This window comes from Bombyx mori, chromosome 11, assembly GCF_030269925.1.
Source record: "Bombyx mori chromosome 11, ASM3026992v2".
Classification (NCBI taxonomy): Eukaryota; Metazoa; Arthropoda; class Insecta; order Lepidoptera; family Bombycidae; genus Bombyx; species Bombyx mori.
In genome coordinates this window covers 9,747,928-9,770,802 of record NC_085117.1, presented here as the reverse complement: position 1 = coordinate 9,770,802, position 22,875 = coordinate 9,747,928, and the positions used below count along the sequence as shown (strand labels likewise).

Sequence of the window (22,875 nt, the reverse complement as noted above, 5' to 3'; positions counted from 1 at the left end):
CAATGCAATGACAAATTTGAGACTTCGACAAAACTGCAGATAACATGCGACGGGGCATCATCCGTAATAAGATTATTATGTAAGTCTGGGTGTATTATGGACGGAATTTTAATCTCACTCAAATATTCCAGTAACAGAATTGACTGATAGAAGCCGTTGGGTCGCGTGATTTCCTACAATTGACGATAATATCAGTAAACTCTCTAGTAAATGCCAGAGTATTCGCGAGTGATACTTGTGTGCAAGGACATATCGATTATCTGAATTGCGACTGACCGCTGAAACGGATTCTAGGGACGGTTTCACTAAAGCATTTCTTTGAAAATAAATAGTATTGTGAAAACAGAAACCAGTTATTATCGTTATTTTATTCTTCCAGATTTTTTTTTTTCTTTCCTATTCGTAAATAGCTCAAGGGGCTACGCTCGCACAGGTAGGTAACCTGACAGAATTTGCTAACACTAGCAGAATTTTCTTATTGCTGATTGGGTTCACTCTCCTAACAATCGTTCTCCAGAAATATCACTTTTAGTCGTTCCAGATTAATACTTTTACCACCTTTACAATATTTTTTTTGATATTCTCGTATTCTTTCTTCTTCTCCAACGCTCGCTCATTACTGAGGATCGTGACTCCGTTTCAGCTTGTCGACCGCCAGCTTCCATCGGCTCCGGTCAATTGCCTGGTGTAATGCAGCGCTAAGGTGATCCGCTGGTTTGCCCGGAGATCTGGTCGGACCAACGTTTGGGCCTATTGGGCTTTCTCGTATTAATTCACATTTTAAGCTATATCCAGTCTCGTGTCGCCTAACGCCAAACTTTGTAGTTTAAAAAATAAAATACTTTGTCACGGTAAAACAAATAGCCTTTACGGAAACGGACCTTAATGTTTGATAAGGAGCTGTCGATCGACAATATCTCCCGTGTATCTATCTGCCTACATAATTCCTGACGTTATCACGTCTTCGAGATACGGTGCTCTCGATAAAATTGATGGTTTTACCAATTTCTGTTTTATTTTCTGAGTAGATCGCATCGGACGCATTTTTGGTAGCGGTCAACATGAACAGTAAGTTTTAATATTCTCAGTAATTAACGGCTTCGTTAAATTAAACTAAATTACCGTACTTGTATAAGCATTTGATCATAGTTACTTAAAAGTTATGTAAATTCAAAAACACCTGACAAAGTTTCCGTTGTTTGCATGTTACATAACTTTAGACGTAACTTATTCGAAATTAAAATATAAAATATGATCATTATGATACGCAGCTAGCTTTTTTAACTTCCTAATCTATACTAATATTATAAAGCTGAAGAGTTTGTTTATTTGTTTGAACGCGCTAATCTCAGGAGCTACTGGTCCGATTTGAAAAATTCTTTAATTGATAGATAGCCCATTTATCGAAGAAGGCTATATATAGGCTATATAACGTCACGCTAAGACCAATGCAAGCCGAGCACCAATAGATAATGTTTCAAAATCGGGTTTTTTTCTCTTTTGAGAGCTTTCACTGCGTGCGCTGCGGAAACGGTTAAAGTTTCGCTAAAGTAATGTATGAGAAAATTGTTTCCCTTTAAAAGATCTAAAAAAAAGTCCTCGACCGCCTATGTCTATATGTTAAGGTTGGCTCACTATAACGTTTTTATGCTAATCAAATTTGTTCTAAAATAAAGCAATATTTGTGAAGGTGTTTTATAAAAGTGATATTAATCCCTATCCAAATAAATACGTTAATCATTACAACATTGAAACACCCAAATCACTTCAAGATAGGCTTTGACAATTGTAGATTTTTCTGAGTTTCTCCAAGATCCCATCATCAGATCTTGATGTAAGCAGGACCATTCGGGAAGTCTACCCTTTGGAACAAAAAAAAGATAAAAGAATTATCAGAATCAAAGATAAAAGAATTAGCGGTAGGCAGCGGCTTGGCTCTGCCCCTAGAATTGCTAAAGTCCATGGGCCACGGTAACCACTCACCATCAGAAGGGCCGTATGCTCGTCTGCCTACAAGGGCAATAAAAAAAATAAAAAAATATTAGAATCGGTTCAAGCATTCTCGAGAAATCGGTGAACATACATAGATAAAAAAATTATGGTCGAATTCATAACATAATTGAAGTCGGTTAAAAAGCGCGATTTTGGTTTCCTAAATAGCTCCCTAACCTTCTATTATTCAAAATATTTTCACTTTCTACCTAAATGAAGAGACGAGTAAAATTTTGCGTTATGCAAAAGTAACTATTCCCAGTATAATATAAATGACAATGTGAAAAAAATAACGGTAAAAGGATAATTCAGATAAAAAAAAATTTTTGTCTTTTCTTTTTAAAACTATTTTTTTACGTCAGGGTACAGTAAGGGTTGAATAATAGAAACCGTCACATACGGAAAAACGGTTATGCACTTTCCATACGACTTCATCTCTTTCTCTCTCTCTCTCTATGTCGGTCTTGTTTTACTATTTACGGGAATTTGCGTACGAATATCCAAAAACTTGTAGATCGTCAGTGAACTTCTGACACCTCCTATCTGACTATACACTTTACAGGAAGAACAATAAACTGATTTATTTTCTCTTCGTGAGGTGTATTAAAAAAAAAAAAAAACACTTGGTTTGTTTTTAAGGCCCCTTGAAAAATACCTATTATTATGACCTTTACTTTATTTTATGGAAGTACTATTGTCTGTCTTCCTTTTCGGAAGCGGACCTAACACCCAGTATAATTAATAGAAGCATTCGTCGATAGGTGAGGCATTTACAAAATGTTTACATGAAATTGTAATATTAAAAAAAAAAAAAAAAAGATAACCTGTCCTAATGTACCTAAGATCGTAACTTTTTTTTCTTACTCTACCTAATCGTTCGTAGCCTAAGTGGCTACGAACGCAGACCGGTAGGTGAGCTCACGGGCTCAACTTGAGTTACTTGCTTACACTAACCCTAGCAAGAACAGTGCTTCGTTGAATCTACTAGCGGATCGGAATCACGACCCACTGAGAAGATCCGGCGAGAAACTAGGTAGGTTGTGACTATGGGCTAGTTCGCACGCCGATCTCTTCATCGTTATCGACGAGCTGGACGAGGACGTTGACCCGTGCTTGGGGGTCCTAAAAGCACCGAGAGTGAACCCGGGGCATCCAACAAGACATGTTTTGGCCGACGACGGCTTTGCGTAGCCTCGTCGCGGTCGGATAAGTAATTAACGGCAGCCACGATAAGAGGGTTTTCGAGTCGTGCAACTTTGTCAAAATAGCATTCTGACGCTTCCTTAAGATACCTAAGTATCGTTACTAGATTTAAGTCGACGTTAAGATGTCCATTCCTCACATACGACGGTGTTCCAACGGCTATTCTGCAGAAACGGGATTGGATGACCTGGAGAGAGTTAATGTGTGTACGGATCGCGTGAACGAACACTACACTTGCATAGGTCATGACGGAATGTATGCAAGTTTTGTGGAGTATTGTCACCTTGTTATGAAAGGACGACTTACTTCGCTTGCAGATCATATCATAACTTTATGACCTTATTAACGTATGAAAAACTATATTAAAAAGGAAATACTATAATCGTTGACGGTTTACGATAATGGATAATGGACACGAGAATTACCTACTTAAGATCATAGAAAGCACGCTTTTTGACATACAATTATGTACGTCAATATATTATTTTGTATTGATTCCAGAAGCCTTGTGGCTCCTGTGTTGCGCGGCGGCGCTGGTCGGGGCCTCCGCATTCTCAATAAACTTGAGACAGAACCCGGAGACGCTGTGCATTGGCCAGGAGAACTTCCTGAGGATAGCCAGCATTGAAGATTGTTTCCACTACTTCCAGTGCTATGCTGGCCGCTCATATCTTATGCGATGTCCAGAAGAGACATGGTTTAACGAGGCAGAACAGGTTTGTTATTTTGACTTTTATTAAAATTAATTGTTTTTAGAGTTTTGGTTTTAGAAAACAAATAATTTTGAGATCGAAGCGGCGGTGTAATAGACCTGGTTATTACTTTATAGGTTTGCGACTGGTCGGACCTACCAGAGCGCTGTGCAAAAGTTGAACCAGAACCAGAACCAGAGCCGGAACCTGAACCTGAACCCGAACCAGAACCCGAGCCTGAACCTGAGCCGGAACCAGAACCGGAGATAGAACCAGAACAAGAGCCTGAGCCAGAATCTGAACCCGAACTCGAACCCATTGATTCTGAGGAGAACCAAGTAGAAGAACCAGCGCAGCCTAGTGATGAAGTTGCTGAAAACGATGAAGGGTCCGGAGAAGAATGGCAGGAGGATGCCGTTTGGCGTTTTGTTAAATCTTCTCGCGTAAGACAGGAAGAAGTTGAACAAGAAGACGATCAAGACGATGAAGACGAAGAAGGCACTGATACTGTGGAAAATGATAATGATGACAATGAGGAGGATGACGACGAGAATGAGGAAGAGGAAGAAGCTGAAAAACGCTCGAAGAGATCATTGAGACAAGAAGAAACTGAGGGTGATGATGAGAATGAGGATGATGAGGATGAGGACGAGGATGAGGAAGAAGTTGAAAAGCGCTCTAAGAGATCATTGAAACAAGAAGAAACCGAGGATGATGATGATGATGATGATGAGGAGGAAGATGAGGACGAGGAAGAAGTTGAAAAGCGCTCGAAGAGATCATTGAAACAAGAAGAAACCGAGGATGATGATGATGATGATGATGAGGAGGGAGATGAGGACGAGGAAGAAGTTGAAAAGCGCTCGAAGAGATCATTGAAACAAGAAGAAACTGAGGATGATGATGATGATGATGATGAGGAGGATGAAGACGAGGATGAGGAAGAGGAAGAAGCTGAAAAGCGCTCGAAGAGATCATCGAGACAAGAAGAAACCGAGGGTGATGATGACGATGAGGATGATGAGGACGAGGATGAGGAAGAAGTTGAAAAGCGCTCTAAGAGATCATTGAAACAAGAAGAAACTGAGGTTAATGATGACGACGATTATGATGACGAGGATGGTGTCGAAGACGAGGACGAGGAAGAAGTTGAAAAGCGCTCTAAGAGATCATTGAGGCAAGAAGAAACTGAAGATAATGATAACGATGAGGATGATGATGATGATGAGGATGATGTCGAAGCCGAGGACGAGGAAGAAGTTGAAAAGCGCTCTAAGAGATCATTGAGGCAAGAAGAAACTGAGGATAATGATGACGATGAGGATGAGGATGATGATGATAATGAGGATGATGTCAATGACGAGGACGAGGAAGAAGTTGAAAAGCGCTCTAAGAGATCATTGAGGCAAGAAGAAACAGAAAACGATGATGATGATCAAGAAGAGATTGAAGACGCAGAGGAAGAACTTGAAGCCGAAGAGGAAGAATTAAAAGAAAAGAGCTTCATTAAGAGGTTTTTTAAATTTTTCGCTTGAACCGGAATATAGCAGTCAAAAGCAGTTCCAGTAGGAATGCCAACTTGATTTGCTGAGTGAATAAGTAATTAATTTAATTTATTAATTTAGATGTTAGGATCACTTTGTGCAATTTTGTAAATATACTGTAATCAGTACGTATATACTATTTATTTTGTCCTAAGGACATGACTTTTTTTTATTGCCCTTGTAGGCAGACGAGCGCACGGCCCACCTGATGGTGAGTGGTTACCGTCACCCATGGACTTCAGCAATTCCAGGGGCAGAGCCAAGCCGCGGCCTACCGCTTAATACTCTCCACAAGCCTCGTTTGAAGAAAGACATGTCATAGCGCTCGGGAAACAACGTGGAGGGGAGCTCATTCCATAGCCGGATGGTACGTGGCAAAAAAGACCTCTGGAAACGCACTGTGGATGACCGCAGTGGCTCCAGGTAGTATGGATGAACTCTACTCCGGTCGCGAGCGGTGCGATGGTAAAAACGAGATGACGGTATTATCTCAAACAATTCGTTGACGTTGCTCAACTACTCGATAATTGTCATTTCTAACATTTGTCGGTGACAGGTATTACGTAACTTTTACAAGGTGCTTATAGCTTCAAGTAAATTCTGGGTGCTTAGTGCGAGTTACGCTTCTCGATCGCGTAAAAGTTAACTCAAATTTGCATGGAGTTGGAACAGATTGCCGCTAGGGGCGCTGTTTCAACACGCACACTGGTTAAAGAATATATAAAATAGGCGATGGGTGCGCTACCTATTGTACCTTTGGGTAATTCTGATGTTATGTTAGCTCACGATAGACATTTAAAATAAACAATACACCAAACAAATATACAGAGTTTACTCTGTCAAGACAGCACGGGAAAAGGATCAAAAAAGCTATCTATGCAAATTTATTTTAAGTATGCTCCATTAGAAACGAATAATTAATATAATCTATTCATCAAAACAATTTTTTAAACGCTTTTTCCACTATTGAGTTCTGTTCATACTGCGAATGCTCCTTTATGTGCGTGCACATATTGTTGAGTTTTTGGTTTAAAATTTCAATCACAATGATGGCTTGATTTGAAGACGGAATACAAAATCCAAGATTTTTTTCCATAAATCTGGTCTTTTTCATTGAATTTGCTTTCCGCAACTATCGCTCGATTAATATTATTTATTTATCGTTTTACGTTCCGGAAAGAATTCAGAGTGCCCAATATTACGATAGTCAAAGAAAAAAGTCAAAATGACTTGGCATGGTTTTTCAGTTTTGTTTAAGTAGGAAGGCACCATTTTGAAGCTTGTTTGCATGTCAAACACGTAACCCCACGTCTCGTCACCAATAACAATGGGTTTAATGAATGTTGGGTCGACATTTATTCGTTCTAGTATGTGCTCGGCGATTCTTATGCGGTTAAGTTTTTGGAGGAAATTCAGGTCTTTTGGGTCTAGCCGAGCAGCAAAATGTGGGTATGAAACAAGTAATTATTTATATATGGTACGGATCGACTAGTGAGATAGAAAGTTCGAAAAGCTGATGTACTATTCAGCGTAGTTCATAAACGAAAAATAAAAAAGCGTTTCGTCTTCATACTAACCAGAGAATCAAAGTTTTTCGCCCACCATTACGTTCTGCATACGAATTTCACATTAACCCTGCTTTGCAAGACAAAGACAGAGCATCATTTCTCAGTCTCAACCATAACCTTCACTTACATTTTCATTCCTTAACCTATACGTTTAGTTATCATCACGATGCACTCGGTTTTAGTAGTCTATTCTTTTTCTTATTACGGCATTTGTATAAATAAAACACGGTCGCACCCCACTTAATGCCATGAGAGACCTTTACTGAAAGAATTTTATCAAGCTTCATTACAGTCGGATGAATTACGAACACACAGGGAGGAATTGTTTGAGATGATTCCATCATCTCGTTTTTACCATCGCACCGCCCGCCACTGGAGTAGAGTTCATTCATATTTCCTGGAGTCACAGCGTTAGTCCACACTGCGCTTCCAGAAACCTTTTTTACCACGTACCATACAGCTTTGGAATGAGCTGTCCTTCTTCCACATGTCCTTCCTCAAACGAGGCTTGTGGAGAGTACTTAACGGTAGGCAGCGGCTTGGCTCTGCCCCTGGTATTGCTGAAGTCCATGGGCGACGGTAACCACTTACCATCAGATTGACCGTATGCTCGTCTACCTACAATGACAATTAAAAAAAAAACACCGAGGACGAACACATAATTAAACCTTCTGTTTCTATATATAGGTCATTAATGAAAAAAAACGACGAAAACATTTTTTTAGCAATTTATTACATCATTATTATACAAAATAAATCTCAAATACAATAATAATCATAAGTATATAAGTAACACAACCGAAGCAAAACGTTAACCGGACTTGAGAGATGTCTGACGGCCGCCTTCTGCCGACCCTAAATGCAATGAGGGGCTTTGAAGATACAAAACTATTTCATTGTGTGTTAGCGAACTCTACTCATCGATAATATTGAAAACAGAGCATATAGTAGTAATGAAGTATTAAAAATACAAATACAAAAAAAAGGAGTACGAGCGGAGCACAGTTTTAATTATTTACCATTATTATTATTTTTTTAAATAGAAACTGTCATACCGTATAATTTAGAAAAAAAAAAGTCAGCAGTATTATGTCAATCGATGAGGATATATAAAAAAAAAAAGATAGCTAAGTTAACCTAAGGCATACTCGGCAAACAGTGCCATATATCAAATACACCGTGGTCTACCTAACGCACAGTTTATATAAATAGTAGCAATGAGTAGATATGTGATGTGTTAAAAATATTACATTATTATTTTATGTAAAACGTGCGACTAAATAACGTCGTTTTAGCGTTTCCAATTTGTGCATGACGTAACGACAGTCGCATACAACTCCTACCGACTAAAGCGAGCAATAAGTAAATTATATGTTTGTATAACTAGGATAATAAACAAATAATTATAGTTTGAACATTACTCGGCGGGTGTTGTCGACGGACGTAGCGAGACAACCCTATTTGGTGTTTGACGCTACTCGACAACACCTGACGGTCGTATCAAAAAATATCTCTATTTATCGATATCGATAACCTATCGATATGTCACATCCACGTTCGACTAAAAACTCCGATTAAAAAAACATCTACTAAAGTACTTTACAAAATTTTCAAAATCATAATAATGTGCATATAAAATTATACAGACAGAATAGGGTTGTAAGGAATAAATATAAAAACAATTATATACAAAACAAGCAAAGTCGTGGATATCACATTATCGATAATATTATATTTACCAAAGACACAATTCCAACGAACAAATCCGCATTAAACGGCTACATCGCCTAGTCCTTACCGCGGCTATATGATAATATCACGAGAGCGAATACATAGTTAGGTACATAACGTTAGTTAGTAGAAAACGATTGTTCCATTCGATTAACTATAGATTTAAAGCGTGCCCTTAAAATTATTAGTTACATCAAATCCATTGACATTCTCGGTAAAAAAGTACGAAACAGCTGCTGATTTACAAAATACTAATCTAATCGGGAGACATTCATTGTGTCTCGCGCGTCTATCGGGACTTACACGAAACGCGAACAAACAACATCGACACGGCATTTCTCAATACTACTGAACACTTATCGATATCTCACAGCAAGAATGTTGTCGATTAGAGTCGGGCTTCGACTATCGATAGAAATGTATCATCGACCTCGATCCCGCGTCTCGCGTCGCGATCGGTCGCACCGGACGCGCAGTGTACAGATCCAACAAGTGCAAAAAGGCTGATCGATCAAAACAGTCCGAGATCTTTCTTCATGTTAGTCTGTTTCCAGGCCGGCAGAACCGCGAATTCTTCTTGAGTCATACCAAAGGCCTCCTGCAATTATCGAATAAAAAAAAACTTTTGTTAATTTCGTCATTTAACGTTAGCTTAATTATTAATCTAACGACTGTACCATGTCGCTCGTGTTAGATTCTAGTCTTGGTCAATTTTAAACATATTTCACAGTTGATAATTAAGATTTGTTGTAGTTTTTACGTGTGTCTGTGTCATTCACAAGAAAATCCCAACTTGAGTAACAACTAAATTAGTGTAAGTTTTTATTTACACTACACTTTAAGGTACACTTTAGACACATTGGTACATTAGTTTCACGCTCGAAGTTATCGAAAAGTATTACTGAGGGCAGACGCTACTATTGGATAAAAACAATTATGAGAGTGAAGGTACTAGAAGTATTCAATGGGGCTGGGCAGCTTTTGGTAAGCTTCGTCGAATTTTCTCGTCCTCCATTCCGCAAAACCTAACGACAAAAGTCTGCAACCAGTGCATCCTAGCCGTCATAACCTATTTAGCCGATACTTTGACACTTAGGGCAGAGCTGTTCCGATACTCGGTGTTTTTCTGAGAGATCGTAAACGAAACGAAGTCAATCGCATATGAGTGAAAGTTGCCGACATAACTCAACGGAAGCAAACTGAAGTGGCAATGAGTGGTCATATCTGTCGCAGAACCGATAAACTTTGGGGTAGACGAATTCTGGACTGGAGACTGCGGATCGGGGTAAACGTAGTGTAGGAAGCCCAGTAACAAACAAGGTGGAGGAACGAAGGCCTACCTACGTCCAACAGTGGAGTAAAATAGGCTGTTAATGAGGATGACATTGAGACAAGCTTTTTTTTTATTGCCCTATAGGCATACGGCCTACCTGATGGTGAGTGGTTACCGTCGCTCATGGACGCCAGCAATACCAGGGGCAGAGCCAAGCTGGTGTCTACCGTTTAATACTCTACAGCTTGGACTGACATTTGGTGTTTGATTAACTTACGTATTCAAATACATCAGTTCACACTCCCATTCTTGTTCGGACCAACACAATAAGTTACTTAAATATGCAACATTAACTATTTAGGGGTTCATAGCGTTTAATTGTTTCATTTCATAAATCTATTTCGTTTTTGTTTCTTGAAAAGTGAACGTGTAAGACTGACTTATTACAGTGAACAATTGACATCATTTCCAGATAGAACCTATAATTTTTCTAGAATCACAACGACCAGCTAAAAGGACGAGTTGCCAAAGATCCGTTAACATGTCGACAAAAAAACGCGAACCGAAACTAGCGAGTTATCGCCAGTCGTCATTATTTCTAGAATCACGACGACTAAAAGGACGTGTTGCGAAAGGTCGGATCGACAAAAAAAAAGGATGTGTATGTGAGGAAGTCACACACGGTAGAAGTGAAACTTATAAATAAGATATAGATATATATACATATTTTATACTGACTATCCCACTACACAGGAGCATACATATGGACAATGTTTAGTAGACGATAGTGGGGATGCTACGAAGAGTCGTACAAAGAGGAGACCGAGAGCATCTAAAGTGTTCTATCTCGTTCTCTCGCCGGCTGAATCCTATACATTAATGTGTTTGTGTCTCTATGGACTTATTTTTTCGTTTCATCGAGTTTGAAATCACAACGATTCTAAAGAAGTTTCACATCAAAAACGTGTACGAAACGAACGAGCTATCGCCAGTCGCCATTTTTTCAAGAATCACAACGACCGACTAAAAAGACGACTTGCCAAATGTCCGTTAACGGAGTGACAAAAAAAAAACGTGTACGAAACGACGAGCGAGCTATCAGCACTTCATCGAGCGCAAGGTTACCGTAAAGTCGTGCGCCGAGAGGTGCCGCTCGAGGTGGTGCGGGTCGACGTGGTCGGGCAGCGGGCGGCGCTGCAGCGCGGCCAGCGGCAACTCGGCGCGGCTCGACAGGCGCGTCAGCTCCCGCACCCCGCACAGTACCTCCCCCGCCTTGAACCCGTGCTGCAATGTACAGGTGCCCCTTTACCGATGTGCGCTTTTTTTACAATGTGCATTTCCTTAAAATCTATACTAATATATAAAAGATGTGTGGTGTCGTGGGATACCGGATAGGAACGGATAAAAAAATATTAATTTTAAGTTCTATTCGAGGTATAAAGAAAAGAAAATAAAACTGGAGGATTTGCAACAACCCACGGTCATTCGGTAACGTGCAAACTTATTGTGGTACACTTTTTTGCATAAGAGTTAGTGTATTGCGCAAACGAACGCTCTGAGATCGTGGTCAATGAATGATAAAAAATATGTTATTTTTTGTACGTTATTACAAAGTTAAGTCGTACACTGTGTGCATTAATAATTTGTACGTTATTACAACGTTAAGTCGTACACTGTGTGCATTACTAATAAAAATCTTACGTTACGGACGTTTTTTCCCGGTTAGGGTACCCCTCCGCATCGTCCCATAAGGAACTTCGTTCCCAAAATATACAGTGGTTTTTACGGATGTTCCGTTATACCTACTGAACCATGCATCCGATTGACTTGAAACTTGGTATCCATGTAGAAAATACATGTACTTAATGGATAGGCTAATATTTATATGAGTGTTGGACTCCAGAATAATAATGACAATAAATGAGAAGCGGGCGAGTATGGCTAGTATTTTATATGTTCAGTGCAAGTTATTTCACAAAGCTTACAAGTCTTTCCTTTTTTAAATAAAAAAGTAGGTTTCGTTTTTAGATACAAAGAAACGCAGGTTTTTATCAAAATTTGTTTATGCAAAACTGAAGAAAGCATTGGACTTTTTGGCGGGATAGCGATGAGTGAAGTTGTGTGATTTGTTTTATTTTGTCTATTTAGTGTTTAAATGCATAATAACGGTGGTTTAGTATTTGTGAAAGTGCACAATTGTGGAAAAATGAAGCAAAGCTGCTGGACGTAGCTTCTTGGGTCCTCCAAAAAGGTTACTGAAAAATTCTCAGTAAATGACCACCATTTTACTGAGATTATATTTGATCACATGTCATCTCATTTATAAATTTAATTAGTTTTCAATCATTTATGTTATGTTGCGATTAGTTTCCTTCGAATTTAATTATTCATAAACTGTAAATAATTAAAAGGGCGAATTATAAAAATCTTATTACTTGACGCTGGCTAATGCACAAACCGTACCGGAGCCAAAAAATAAAGAAGAAGAAAGCATTATACAGTATCGACCAACACCAATCAAAACAATAAATAATAGGTTTTCAAAGCATTAAATCGTATATACACAATGATGATGCGTCTTATATTATTATGTGATAAATTTACACTTTATTTTACACTTAAAGATATTTTATTTATTTTTAATCTTATATACATATATGAATATGTGTGTGCAGGTACCCATACATATGGAATATGTATATTATGTTGTAGGGTTTTCGTATATACCTATTTTTACTGTGAAAGATGATTTTTATTAATATTGTAAGATACATATGTACTCCGTTCATGTTTTTTCCCTCGCCGATTATCTAATAATGATCTGTTAGCAATAAGACCGCATTTCGTTTCTACTGTGTATCCTTTTTTTACACTATTAACTTGTCTCATCATATTGTGATCAGTATCTTAGATTTCGTGATATATTACAAGCACATAATTAATCCTTAACAGCTCATGTAAACGACACGTCGCAGAACCAATTCCATTGCGGTGTCCTGTCCATTACTGCCCGGCACTTTACAGTTTGCTATGACGTGCTAGTATCCAGCAATGTACTATCGAATATACGTACATTTATTAGCTTCAGAAAATTTCTATAGTGTATTTTAAACACGATCACAATTCATGATGATACTTTATTAAAATTGATAATTATTTATATAGTTTGAAGTTTATGTCCACCGTGTTTTATAAATAACATCCATATTCGTTAGTGGAACGTTGCCTTTTACCGTATCAATCTTAATATAGACAATTACAATGTTAACCCACACCGAAAGTTTATTGCAGAGAATAGAACTCACAGCAATGTTAGCGTCGGCGGCCTCGTCGTGATGCTCCCAGGTGTCGAAAAGGTCGGTGAAGGCCTGCGGCTCCAGCCCGGCCGCGACCACGCGCAGCTCGGCGGCGGGCGCGGTGGGGGGCGCGGCGGGGGATGCGGCGGCAGACGCGGGGAGGGGCGCGGGGCGGCGGCAGTACGCGGCGGCGGTGCGGAGGGCGGCGCCGCGCACGGCCTGCCACCGACCTGCGAACGCTCCCACACCTGGAATTGATAAACAAGCAACATTTTTAATACGCCTTTATTAGCTTCATACGTATGTTGGTATGTAACGGAATATTTGAACATTATTTTGACCCCCTTCAAAAGGTCGGATTAAGTCAAAATTTACTTATCAAGGACCGATGACAATTCAATGTTTTAAACAGTTAGACCCGTTATTTAATTTCGGCAGTCAAAACAATAAATTTATTTGAGCGTCTCCCTTTTTTCGCTTATCAAATTGGAAACTGTTGTATTTGCCTAAATGTACAGTAACGAATAATTTATGAAAACATAAGTTTTCTATACTAATATTATAAAGAGGAAAGATTTGTTTGTTTGTTTGTATTGAATAGGCCCCGAAACTACTGAATCGATTTGAAAAATTCTTTCACTGTTGGAAAGCTACGCTATCCGCGGGTGACATAGGCTATATTTATAATATTAAAAAAATATATAGGGATCCTTACTGAAACTCGAATAATGTAACCCAATGTGTAAAAAAATTACCTAAAATTCTTTACCTACCCAAGCGAAACCGAGGCGGGCCGCTAGTTTTTTAATAAATTTATTTTCTATTTTTTAGTTGGATTTTCTTTATAAGAGTGTTTTTAGCTTTTTTTTAAACTATTATTTATTTATATTGTGTTAGAGTCGTCGTGACGTCAAATCGAACGATAGAAATAACAATTGAATATCTTGTGGAGATCATGTTCGTCTTACCGTTGTTAATCTCTGCGGGTTCAAGTTCACCGTCTTCGCCGCGAGGCCACCATCCCTGCCACAGCCACACGTGAAGACCGTCGTCCAACAGGAACAGAGCTGCCAATAATAATAATAACGAACTTTAGGACTTGGAGTGAACACCGAATGTACACAACGTGGTTTTTTTTATTGCTTAGTTGGGTGGACGAGCTCAAGGCCCACCTGATCGTAAATGGCGTCACCTACCTAGAGATATAAGTTCTAAGGTCTCAGTATAGTTACAACGGCTGCCCCACCCTTCAAGCCGAAACGCATTACTGTTTCACGGCAGAAATAGGCAGGGTGGTGGTACCTACCCGTGCGGACTCACAAGAGGTCCTACCACCGGTAATAAGTGTGGCTAGTGGCTGGCAGTAATCCGGACAAACATAATGTGATGTGATCAGAACAATAGTTACCAGGTTGCGAAGCGGAATACAACTCCTTTTGCTCAAAAGGGAAGGGTGTCACCAGCTGCTCGTGCCGCAGCGGAGACAACACCTCGTTAGCCTCGAACTGTCCGCTCGCGTCCGTGAAGTGGAACAGGCGCGGCGTGACGTCACCGCCCGCCTCCCGCCCGCCGCTCAGCACCGAGTTGTAGTACTGCTTGTTGGAGACGCCCAGACCCTCCAGCACCTCCTTGGGCTCATCGCCTTCCTTCACCTCGCTGATCTCCAGCTCGCCGCCGAACAAGTAATCAGACTTCCTGGCGATCAGCTTGTTGGCGAGTTCGATAGCGATGTTCTTCGTGTGCTTGAGGCTGCGCGCTCCGTGCCAGATGTACAGCCGGCCCTTCTCCGTGTCGATCAAAATCAGCGAGCCGCGGCTTCGAAGTTGCCGCACGGAGCAGGGCACTTGAAGGAGGTACGCTTCGTTCGACAGATTACCCCGAGTCACAAATAGTCTGTATCGGCTTTTATCGACTCCGCGCTTTCCCTGGTATATGACCAAGTTCCCTTGGAACAGGTTCAGGAAGGCGGGAGGTTCGTTGCCTTGGGCGACACGGACTTGCGGCCCCTTCTCGCGGTCCAGCTCGACGGTGAGCAGAGCCGCCGCGCCTTTCTCGTTGGGAGACGCGTCCTTCCCCTGCCAGCAGAAGTAGGCGCATCGGTCTCGGCCGGTCACGTTGTGTTTCGACGGCTTCCCGTTCAGCTCTCGGCCGGTGACGGTGATCTGGTATTCCCAACGAATGATGTAGCTGTCCCCGGAGAAGAACTCCGGAATCTCGGCTTCGTTTTCGACCTTCTGATAATCGTATTCCCGCACGAGCCACTTGCAAACGGACTTAGTTCTGATGTCGTAATGTCTCATGTTGTCTTTGTCGTAGTAATGCGTCCCGCGGCCCAGGTGAGATCCCTCCAGAACGAGATCCGGGTCCTGGTACTCGTTCGACCACATCTCCTCGGCATCGCACGGAGTTATTTCGGCGGTGTTCGTTTTGTTTTCTTGGGTCTTGACCCGAATTACTCGGGTGTAGTCTGGCCAGTCGAGGAACTTCTCTTTGAACAGAATCGTTTCCATGTGTTGGGTGACTTTGGACAGTATCGCCCACTCGGGTCGGGTCTTGGACGTTTTGGCGGTCGCGTCAATCTGTTCGCGTGCGCCCTGATACATTGCGGCGTTCAGAGGGTTGACGTGGCACTCCTCGTAGTTGTAGCCGTCGTCGTACAGCTCCTGGGCGAGCTGGGCCGCGCGACGTCTGCTCTCGAGGGGCACGTTCTTGCCGTACCATATGTACATTTCGGAACCGAAATCGAATACGATGACCTTCGATTGGTTCAGCATCGCGATCCTCGGCATCTGGCCCCAGTACTCCTTGATCGGCACCAGCTCGTCGTCCAGCACCTCGTAGCACATGTTGGTCTGGACGATGCACGACTCGAATATTTCGTCTTCGTCGGGGTGTCCGGTTTCGGCCGGTTTGTAATCTTCGATGTCTTCGGTGACGCCCAGCAGTGTCCAGAATTGGTTCCAATGTTTGTTGTTGTAGTTCTTCGATTGCTCGTCGATTTTCGTGATGCTCGCGGCGTTCTTGCATCCGAGATCTTTTGTGTTGAGGATGTGCTGAGCAACGTCCATGCTACGATTTCTGAAAAAGGATATTTTCATTTCAATATATAGTATTTATATTGTTGTTAATGTATGTTTGTGTCACATCGATAGATCCCTATATGATCCCCCCTATGGTTTGTGGATTGCAACACATATATATTAAAAAAAAAAATCTGTTTGTTCGTGTTCTATACATCGTTTTTAATTAACACGATTCGCCCGGACTCATTAGTAAATAGTAACTGTTGTCTTTAATTAGTACAAAGTATCAAAATATGAACGTAAGAGGTAAGAGAGTGTCAAGAGAGTGTTAGCTATGAACGTGGAAGGATATAGAAGAAGAAGTAGACCTAAGAAAAAATGGATAGATTGCGCGAAAAACAATATGTGTAAGCGGGGAGTGAGCGAAGAAATTGTGTATGATAGAGGTGTATAGAAGGAGAAAACATGTTGCGCCGACCCCAGGTGACTGGGAGAAGGGCAGGAGAATGACGATATTAAAAGAAGACACGAACCTTTCAATGACGTTAGCGTATTGTCCAATATAGAGGAACAGCTGGTCCGCCGAGATGAGTATGAAGCAATCACCTCGGTTGATGTTCGTGTGAACAGGCTCCACGAGTCTTGTCTAAAGGAAACACTTATTTTTTTAATTGAATAAATACACAATTATACCGGTAGCTAACAAAGAACTCAAGAGATACTTGATATAAGCTTGAATCGCGCTAACGATGTTTACAGGAAACGTTTATATATTTTTTTATTGCTTAGATGGGTGGACGAGCTCACAGGCCACCTGGTGTTAAGTGGTTACTGTGGTTACTGGAGCCCATAGACATCTACAACGTAAATGCGCCACACACCTTGAAATATAAGTTCTAAGTCTCAGTATAATTACAACGGCTGCCCCACCCTTTAAGCCGAAACGCATTAGTGCTTCACGGCAGAAATAGACATGGTGGTGGTACCTATCTGTGCGGACTTACAAGGTCCTACCACCAGAGAGAGAAATATTTCGAGCAAGAACATTCGGTCTGTTGGTTTACCGAGTGATTTACAAACTGGTGAGCCCGGTGTGATATGAACAAACAGCCTTATGATTATAATATAGTTATAAATACCTTTATATATAGCTGTTTGCGTCACGATTCGTGGGAGGAGCAGACAGGACGGGGGAAACTACTCTTGCGGGCTAACAATTGGAATTTTTGATGACGAAATATCGATTTTTTTATCGATTTTTTTAATCGATCGCTTCATTTAATGTATTCACCATCTTAGTACCTATTGGTGTCGCAAACTTCATCGACTGAGATGAGATTGAGAGATGTACCTGCACCCGTCGCCTGCCCTTGACGTGGAGCAGCATGAGCGCGCGGGTGCCGTGCGGGGGCGCAGGCCCGGACGCCGCACTGCGCAGGGCCACGTTGGCGAAGTCTTCCTTGCTGGCGAGGGCCGCCAGAGCTTCAGCTGCTAAGCCCACGTTTGCCGTCACTGGAAATTATGTTATTATTAAACGTTATCTTTATGACCAAATAGAAACATTCAGAAATCGTGCGCCACCTACCATATATACCACCAATACAATAGATTCACTCAAACGTATGAAAAAAAGTCATTAACATTAAAATAGGTCCAGCAGCAATTATTATACTAAAAAAACGCAAAACTTTAAGGTAGTGCTACATAATCCGTTACATTATTTTCTAAAAAACTTTATTTGAACTAAAAAATAATTGGTTATTTCTAAGTGGCGATTACAAACAAGCTGCTTTGCATTTTTATATTTATTTCTATTTAAATAGATATCTAATGTCATATATTTAAAAATGCAAATTATAATTGAGGCATTTAACTCGACACTGACAAGAGTACCTAATTAATCATCAGAGAAAACGCGTATTTTCCATTCCCTTACATCCACCTCCCTAGCTTCCTAATTCAAAATGGAATTTTCTTTGTCGAATTCGGAATGGAATTTTAAATTTGTGTGTTGGCCAACGTATGATTGATTTCCTATTATCAACAATCGATTACTGTCAATATCCGTAATTAATCAGATAAATGACATATGAATGTTCACTTTCAAAATGTGCTGCAAATAATAGCGTATAAGGTTTAGAATTGAACGTACCTTTCTCCTTGATAAGCTGTTCCCGTATATTGGTGGAGGGGGGCGGGACGTACTCGTCGCGCAGGTCGGTGCGCGCGGCGAGCGCCCTCAGCGGGTTCCTGGAGGCGGCGTGGCGACGCTCGCGTTTGGCACGACGACTCCATTCATTGGCCAACCTTTGGCACAAACATTAAACATTACTGTCATATAAAGCAAGGTGTAGACTTAATGCTATTAAAACCAAGTTGTTTCTTATGATATTGGATTAAAAGTTATGTGTATCGTGAACGTCAAATCAAAACTGCCAATATAAACACAATCGCGGTGATGTTTGTGTGTGGTCCCGAAATGTTCTTCCGCAAATAAAATATCTCGAATAATTGTGGCAGCAGCAAGCTTAAGCCATGGTCACCTTCGCTGGTGGTCATATGTGTTTATTCGTTTGATTTATTTATAGTTAAAACAGTGTCTACATATTTTTATAGCGAATAAGTACCTAATTTGTCCACTAAAAAAATACTTATAGACTACCATTTATCATATTTTAGATTTAAACGTAGACGAAATCGCAAGACAAACTAAGCGTTGTACAACTAAGTATCACACTTACAATTGCCTTGAGCCGCTATCGATGGCGTCTAGATCGACGTCCACGGCGTCAACGGTCTTCTCCTGTTGCTGAAGAGGAGCGAAGAACGCATGGAAGGTCTCGTCGTCTGCCCGTGGTACTCTAACTGGGCAACCCGACTTTTCTGCACCGGGAGATTCATCCTCTGAAAGAGAAATCAATATTGCAATAACATCTCCTAATTGCATATTCGACTCGGGCGCAACGCAAAGCCAGCGTCGACCTAAGCATGTCCTCGATCCACCCTTGGAGCTTTTAAGCACTTCAAGCACCGATCCCAGTTCTTGTCGAATGCAAACATGCAACCTAGCCCATATACACAACCCACTAAGTTTCTCACCGGATCTTCTAATTGGGTCGTAATTCCTTTGGTAGACTCATCGAAGCACTGCTCTTGTTAGGGTTAGTGTTAGCCATTCTCTCAGGTTGAGCCTGTGAGCTCAGCGATCCGCGCGTATTTGCAATAGCCCTTTAGATCTCAAGGGTAGCAAAAACATTAAGCCAAGATCAAGCGACGCAAACATACGCGACTGTTTAGAAAGATCTAATTTTTTTTATTGCTTAGATGGGTGGACTAGCTCACAGCCCTGGTGTTAAGTGGTTACTGAAGCCCATAGACATCTACAACGTAAATGCGCCACCCACCTTGAGACATAAGTTATAAGGTCTCAGTATAATTACAACGTTTGCCCCGCCCTTCAAACCGAAACGCATTACTGCTTCACAGCAGAAATAGGCAGGTACCCACCCGCGCGCACTCACAAGAGGTCCTACCACCAGTATAAAAGTATTAGATAAACAAGAAACACTCACTCTCTTCGGCTCTGCTGCTAATACTCTCGCTGACGGAATGACTCCTCTTGAAGGATTCTCTGTCGATTCGCACCGGTTCCTTGGGTTTCAGTTCAACGGCTGCAGCACTGACTACAGCGCACGAGGCCGACCTGAGCGGGCCAGATGGGAACCCGTTTGTTGGTGACGATGGCTGTTTGCGAGATCTGTATAAGATTTTTTTTATTACTGAAGTTCAGCAAAACTGTTATCGGATCAGCCAGAGGTAGCTTGTACCGCACTATTATAGACTCCTCCTCCGTGCGTCGTGTTCCTTAGTGCTGCGGGTCGTGACCTTTACGGAATACATACGCATACGTAAAGGTTTTCTTGGGAAAATTGCTAGTGGTGGGTTCCCGCGTCCTTCCACAGCAGAATTTCAGAGGCGATTTAGTTCCTCTGGGCTACTGAAGCCCTAGTTCGGGTTAGTTGACCGCCGCCCGTTGCTCGGCGTTATATTTTTACGGCCGGGTAGGTGGCATACCGACGCTAAACCTCCCAATTATTACAGATAAATTACAAATAAATCACAGACTATTGCGGCACACGATGAATATAAATCACAACCGTTTTTTCCTCCGTATATTGCGTACACATTTTGGTAATCACAAACATTTTAAAATTTCATTTAAATCTGACGTGTGACAATACTTTGTAAAAGTACGGAGATTACGCAATTGAGAACAATCTTTAATGTAATTTGAAAGTAGTCATTTAACAATCGGTGATAAAGCACGTTCCAGTCGTTACGATATATAAAAATTTTCTTAGTACAGAGTTACATTTTAAATATGCGGACATAATATGCTGTTTAAAACTTCTTTTGTTTCTTTATAGGTTTAACAAATAGCTAAATAGCTCAATATTTAGCTGGTAGCTCAGTTTTATATATATATATTATATATTCTATTATTATTTATCAGGTACTAGATTTCTAAAAGACACATGAAGAATTTGTCTATTTCTAATATTTGGGAATGACGGAGTTGAATTCCATCCCACACATTACGGGAATCTTTAGTCATAGTTATGAAATCATTGGTATGCCGAAAACAAAATTTATAATAGACCAATACGTAAATCTGAAATAGACTTGTAATTCAACGAGACGGATAATTTAATTTCTGTCCGTACAAGTTTTACATTTTTGTTTTTATCTGCCGCCGGGAGATCGCGATTACCAGTTTTAAGAGTAAGTAAGAGTCTACAATGCAATCAAGGCTTAGATTTCTCAAAAATTAATAAATTCATGTTGAAATATATATTTCTTTAGGATTTACTGGTGACCCGAAGGCCTTTCCAGTTTGACAAGGACAGGTAGACGAGTAAGGGCTCAGCCAAAAGTGGTTGTGATGTCTACAGATAACCATGAGGTTCGTAGATTCGTCCAAACGTCTAACGAAGAAAAAAATTTAATATTTTTTAAAAATATATTAACATTAATGCAAAGACAATTAAAGTTATAATAGCGTGCAAAATTCAAAATCTAAACGTCTTAACTAACTCTTTAACGGTAATACATATCATATTGTACTGTAAGAATTTTATAAATCTTATTAACAACATTTATAAGTTACTAAGATCGAACGTCATCTATTGTTTTTCAATCAAGATCTGTAACAAGTTTAGCTGTCCCTCAAAAAGCTTCAACCTGAATGCGATCCGAAAATATAATAACCGTTACTGATTCTAAAATGAGGAAATATAGCAGGACTAAATAGCTTTGTTGGCCAAAGTAAGGAGGAAGTTCCCGAATGTAGCTGCAATAGCCCTTTAGGCTACCAGCTATTAGGCAGGGGAAAAAGGAGGGAATATGACTTTTGGTCACTCAAAAATCTTCATATGCGATATCCAATCAGCAAGCAACTGATTTCATAGACACGAGTCTCAGAATTTCACTGAATGGTTTTCAATTCTATAGGAACTCTGTTATATTTAAAAATATGGAACAAATTCGACACTCTAAATAAATTTCATATCAACGTTCCGTACCTGAACTTGTTCGGAGGCGGTATGCCAGGTGATGCGACTGCCATTGGTGATGGTATCGTCGGAGGAGTCAGCGGTGGTGTGGTCGTAGCGACCTTGTCTCGTTCCAGACGGCCAGCCACCGTGAACATCGTAGCATCGTTCTGGGGAACTCTCTTGCGCCATCCCTGAAACAAATCCCGATATTTTTTCATTAATAGATTGACGAGAACGTGGCTCTAACGCATTGGGGAAGTTGGTTTTTCTCGCACATAGTTTCTGTTGGTTAAAAGGTCGTACTAGCATGCTTTAGTCCTCGCCTCGAACAAACCCTGTATTGGGTACTTATGTCATCATTTAGAAAGAAATCATTTAAAAAATATCTTGTTATCCACAATGACTATAATGGGTTACGCCTGTTAACTTTATAGCGGTGAATTTATCTAGGAAAAACAAAAGAAAGAAAGGATTGCACAGATTCAGACTGTACGTGATCATAAATTACTTTACGTACGATGAAAATATATTTTTTTATAAATTTATTGTCTGAAAACGGCATTTGGTTCTTTTGCGCGAAATGGGTTAAAGCGATCTGTTCATAACGAAATATTTGTAGTAATCAATTACTTTTTGTTAGGCTCGTTCCACAGAAATTCAATGTTAAAAATGTGTCCTCGAGACGGAATCAAAGTGCTGGATATTTTTTTGGTAGCTATAACAAAGTTTTGGATGTGGACCGACTGTTATCCATTATATATAATGGCCTTTGTAAAACTCCGAGAGTGCGGGAGATGCAATAGTGGACGTTGATGACGCGCTGATGGTTCAAGTGTTAAGACTGAAGTTGTTCCTTCAGGGTCACCAGTTTATAGTGACAGCTACGAACGGAAAGATCTTCTACAGAGAAGGCCACATTGTTTGGATAACTGACAGTCCTAATATGGTTTTTCGAAACTTATATGCACATAAAAAGTTTTTATAAAGGATATCGTTAG

At 40.6% G+C, this 22,875-nt stretch overlaps 2 protein-coding genes across 16 annotated transcripts in view; one reads left to right on the top strand and one right to left on the bottom strand.

Moving 5' to 3' along the window:
* The first annotated feature begins 210 nt into the window (after nt 1–210).
* LOC101740802 (uncharacterized) lies at nt 211–5,563 on the top strand. The gene is made up of 3 exons (XM_004931529.5): nt 211–1,068; nt 3,697–3,911; nt 4,025–5,563. Exons 1-3 carry the CDS (start codon nt 1,062–1,064, stop codon nt 5,420–5,422), a joined length of 1,620 nt encoding a protein of 539 aa, XP_004931586.1. The 5' UTR covers nt 211–1,061; the 3' UTR covers nt 5,423–5,563.
* Nucleotides 5,564–7,713: 2,150 nt separating this feature from the next.
* Nucleotides 7,714–22,875, bottom strand: part of LOC101741882 (supervillin) — a 211,992-nt gene continuing 196,830 nt past the window's right edge. For all 15 annotated transcript variants that reach the window (XM_062671091.1, XM_062671092.1, XM_062671095.1 and 12 more), the window contains 11 exons: nt 21,905–22,068; nt 19,895–20,079; nt 19,064–19,226; nt 18,475–18,629; nt 17,674–17,834; nt 16,856–16,968; nt 14,708–16,377; nt 14,268–14,366; nt 13,309–13,547; nt 11,129–11,287; nt 7,714–9,328 (listed from right to left, as the gene is read on the bottom strand). In XM_062671091.1, coding sequence (XP_062527075.1) covers nt 9,242–9,328; nt 11,129–11,287; nt 13,309–13,547; nt 14,268–14,366; nt 14,708–16,377; nt 16,856–16,968; nt 17,674–17,834; nt 18,475–18,629; nt 19,064–19,226; nt 19,895–20,079; nt 21,905–22,068 — 3,195 coding nt within the window. In that variant the 3' untranslated portion in view covers nt 7,714–9,241. The remainder of the gene's footprint in view (nt 9,329–11,128; nt 11,288–13,308; nt 13,548–14,267; nt 14,367–14,707; nt 16,378–16,855; nt 16,969–17,673; nt 17,835–18,474; nt 18,630–19,063; nt 19,227–19,894; nt 20,080–21,904; nt 22,069–22,875) is intronic.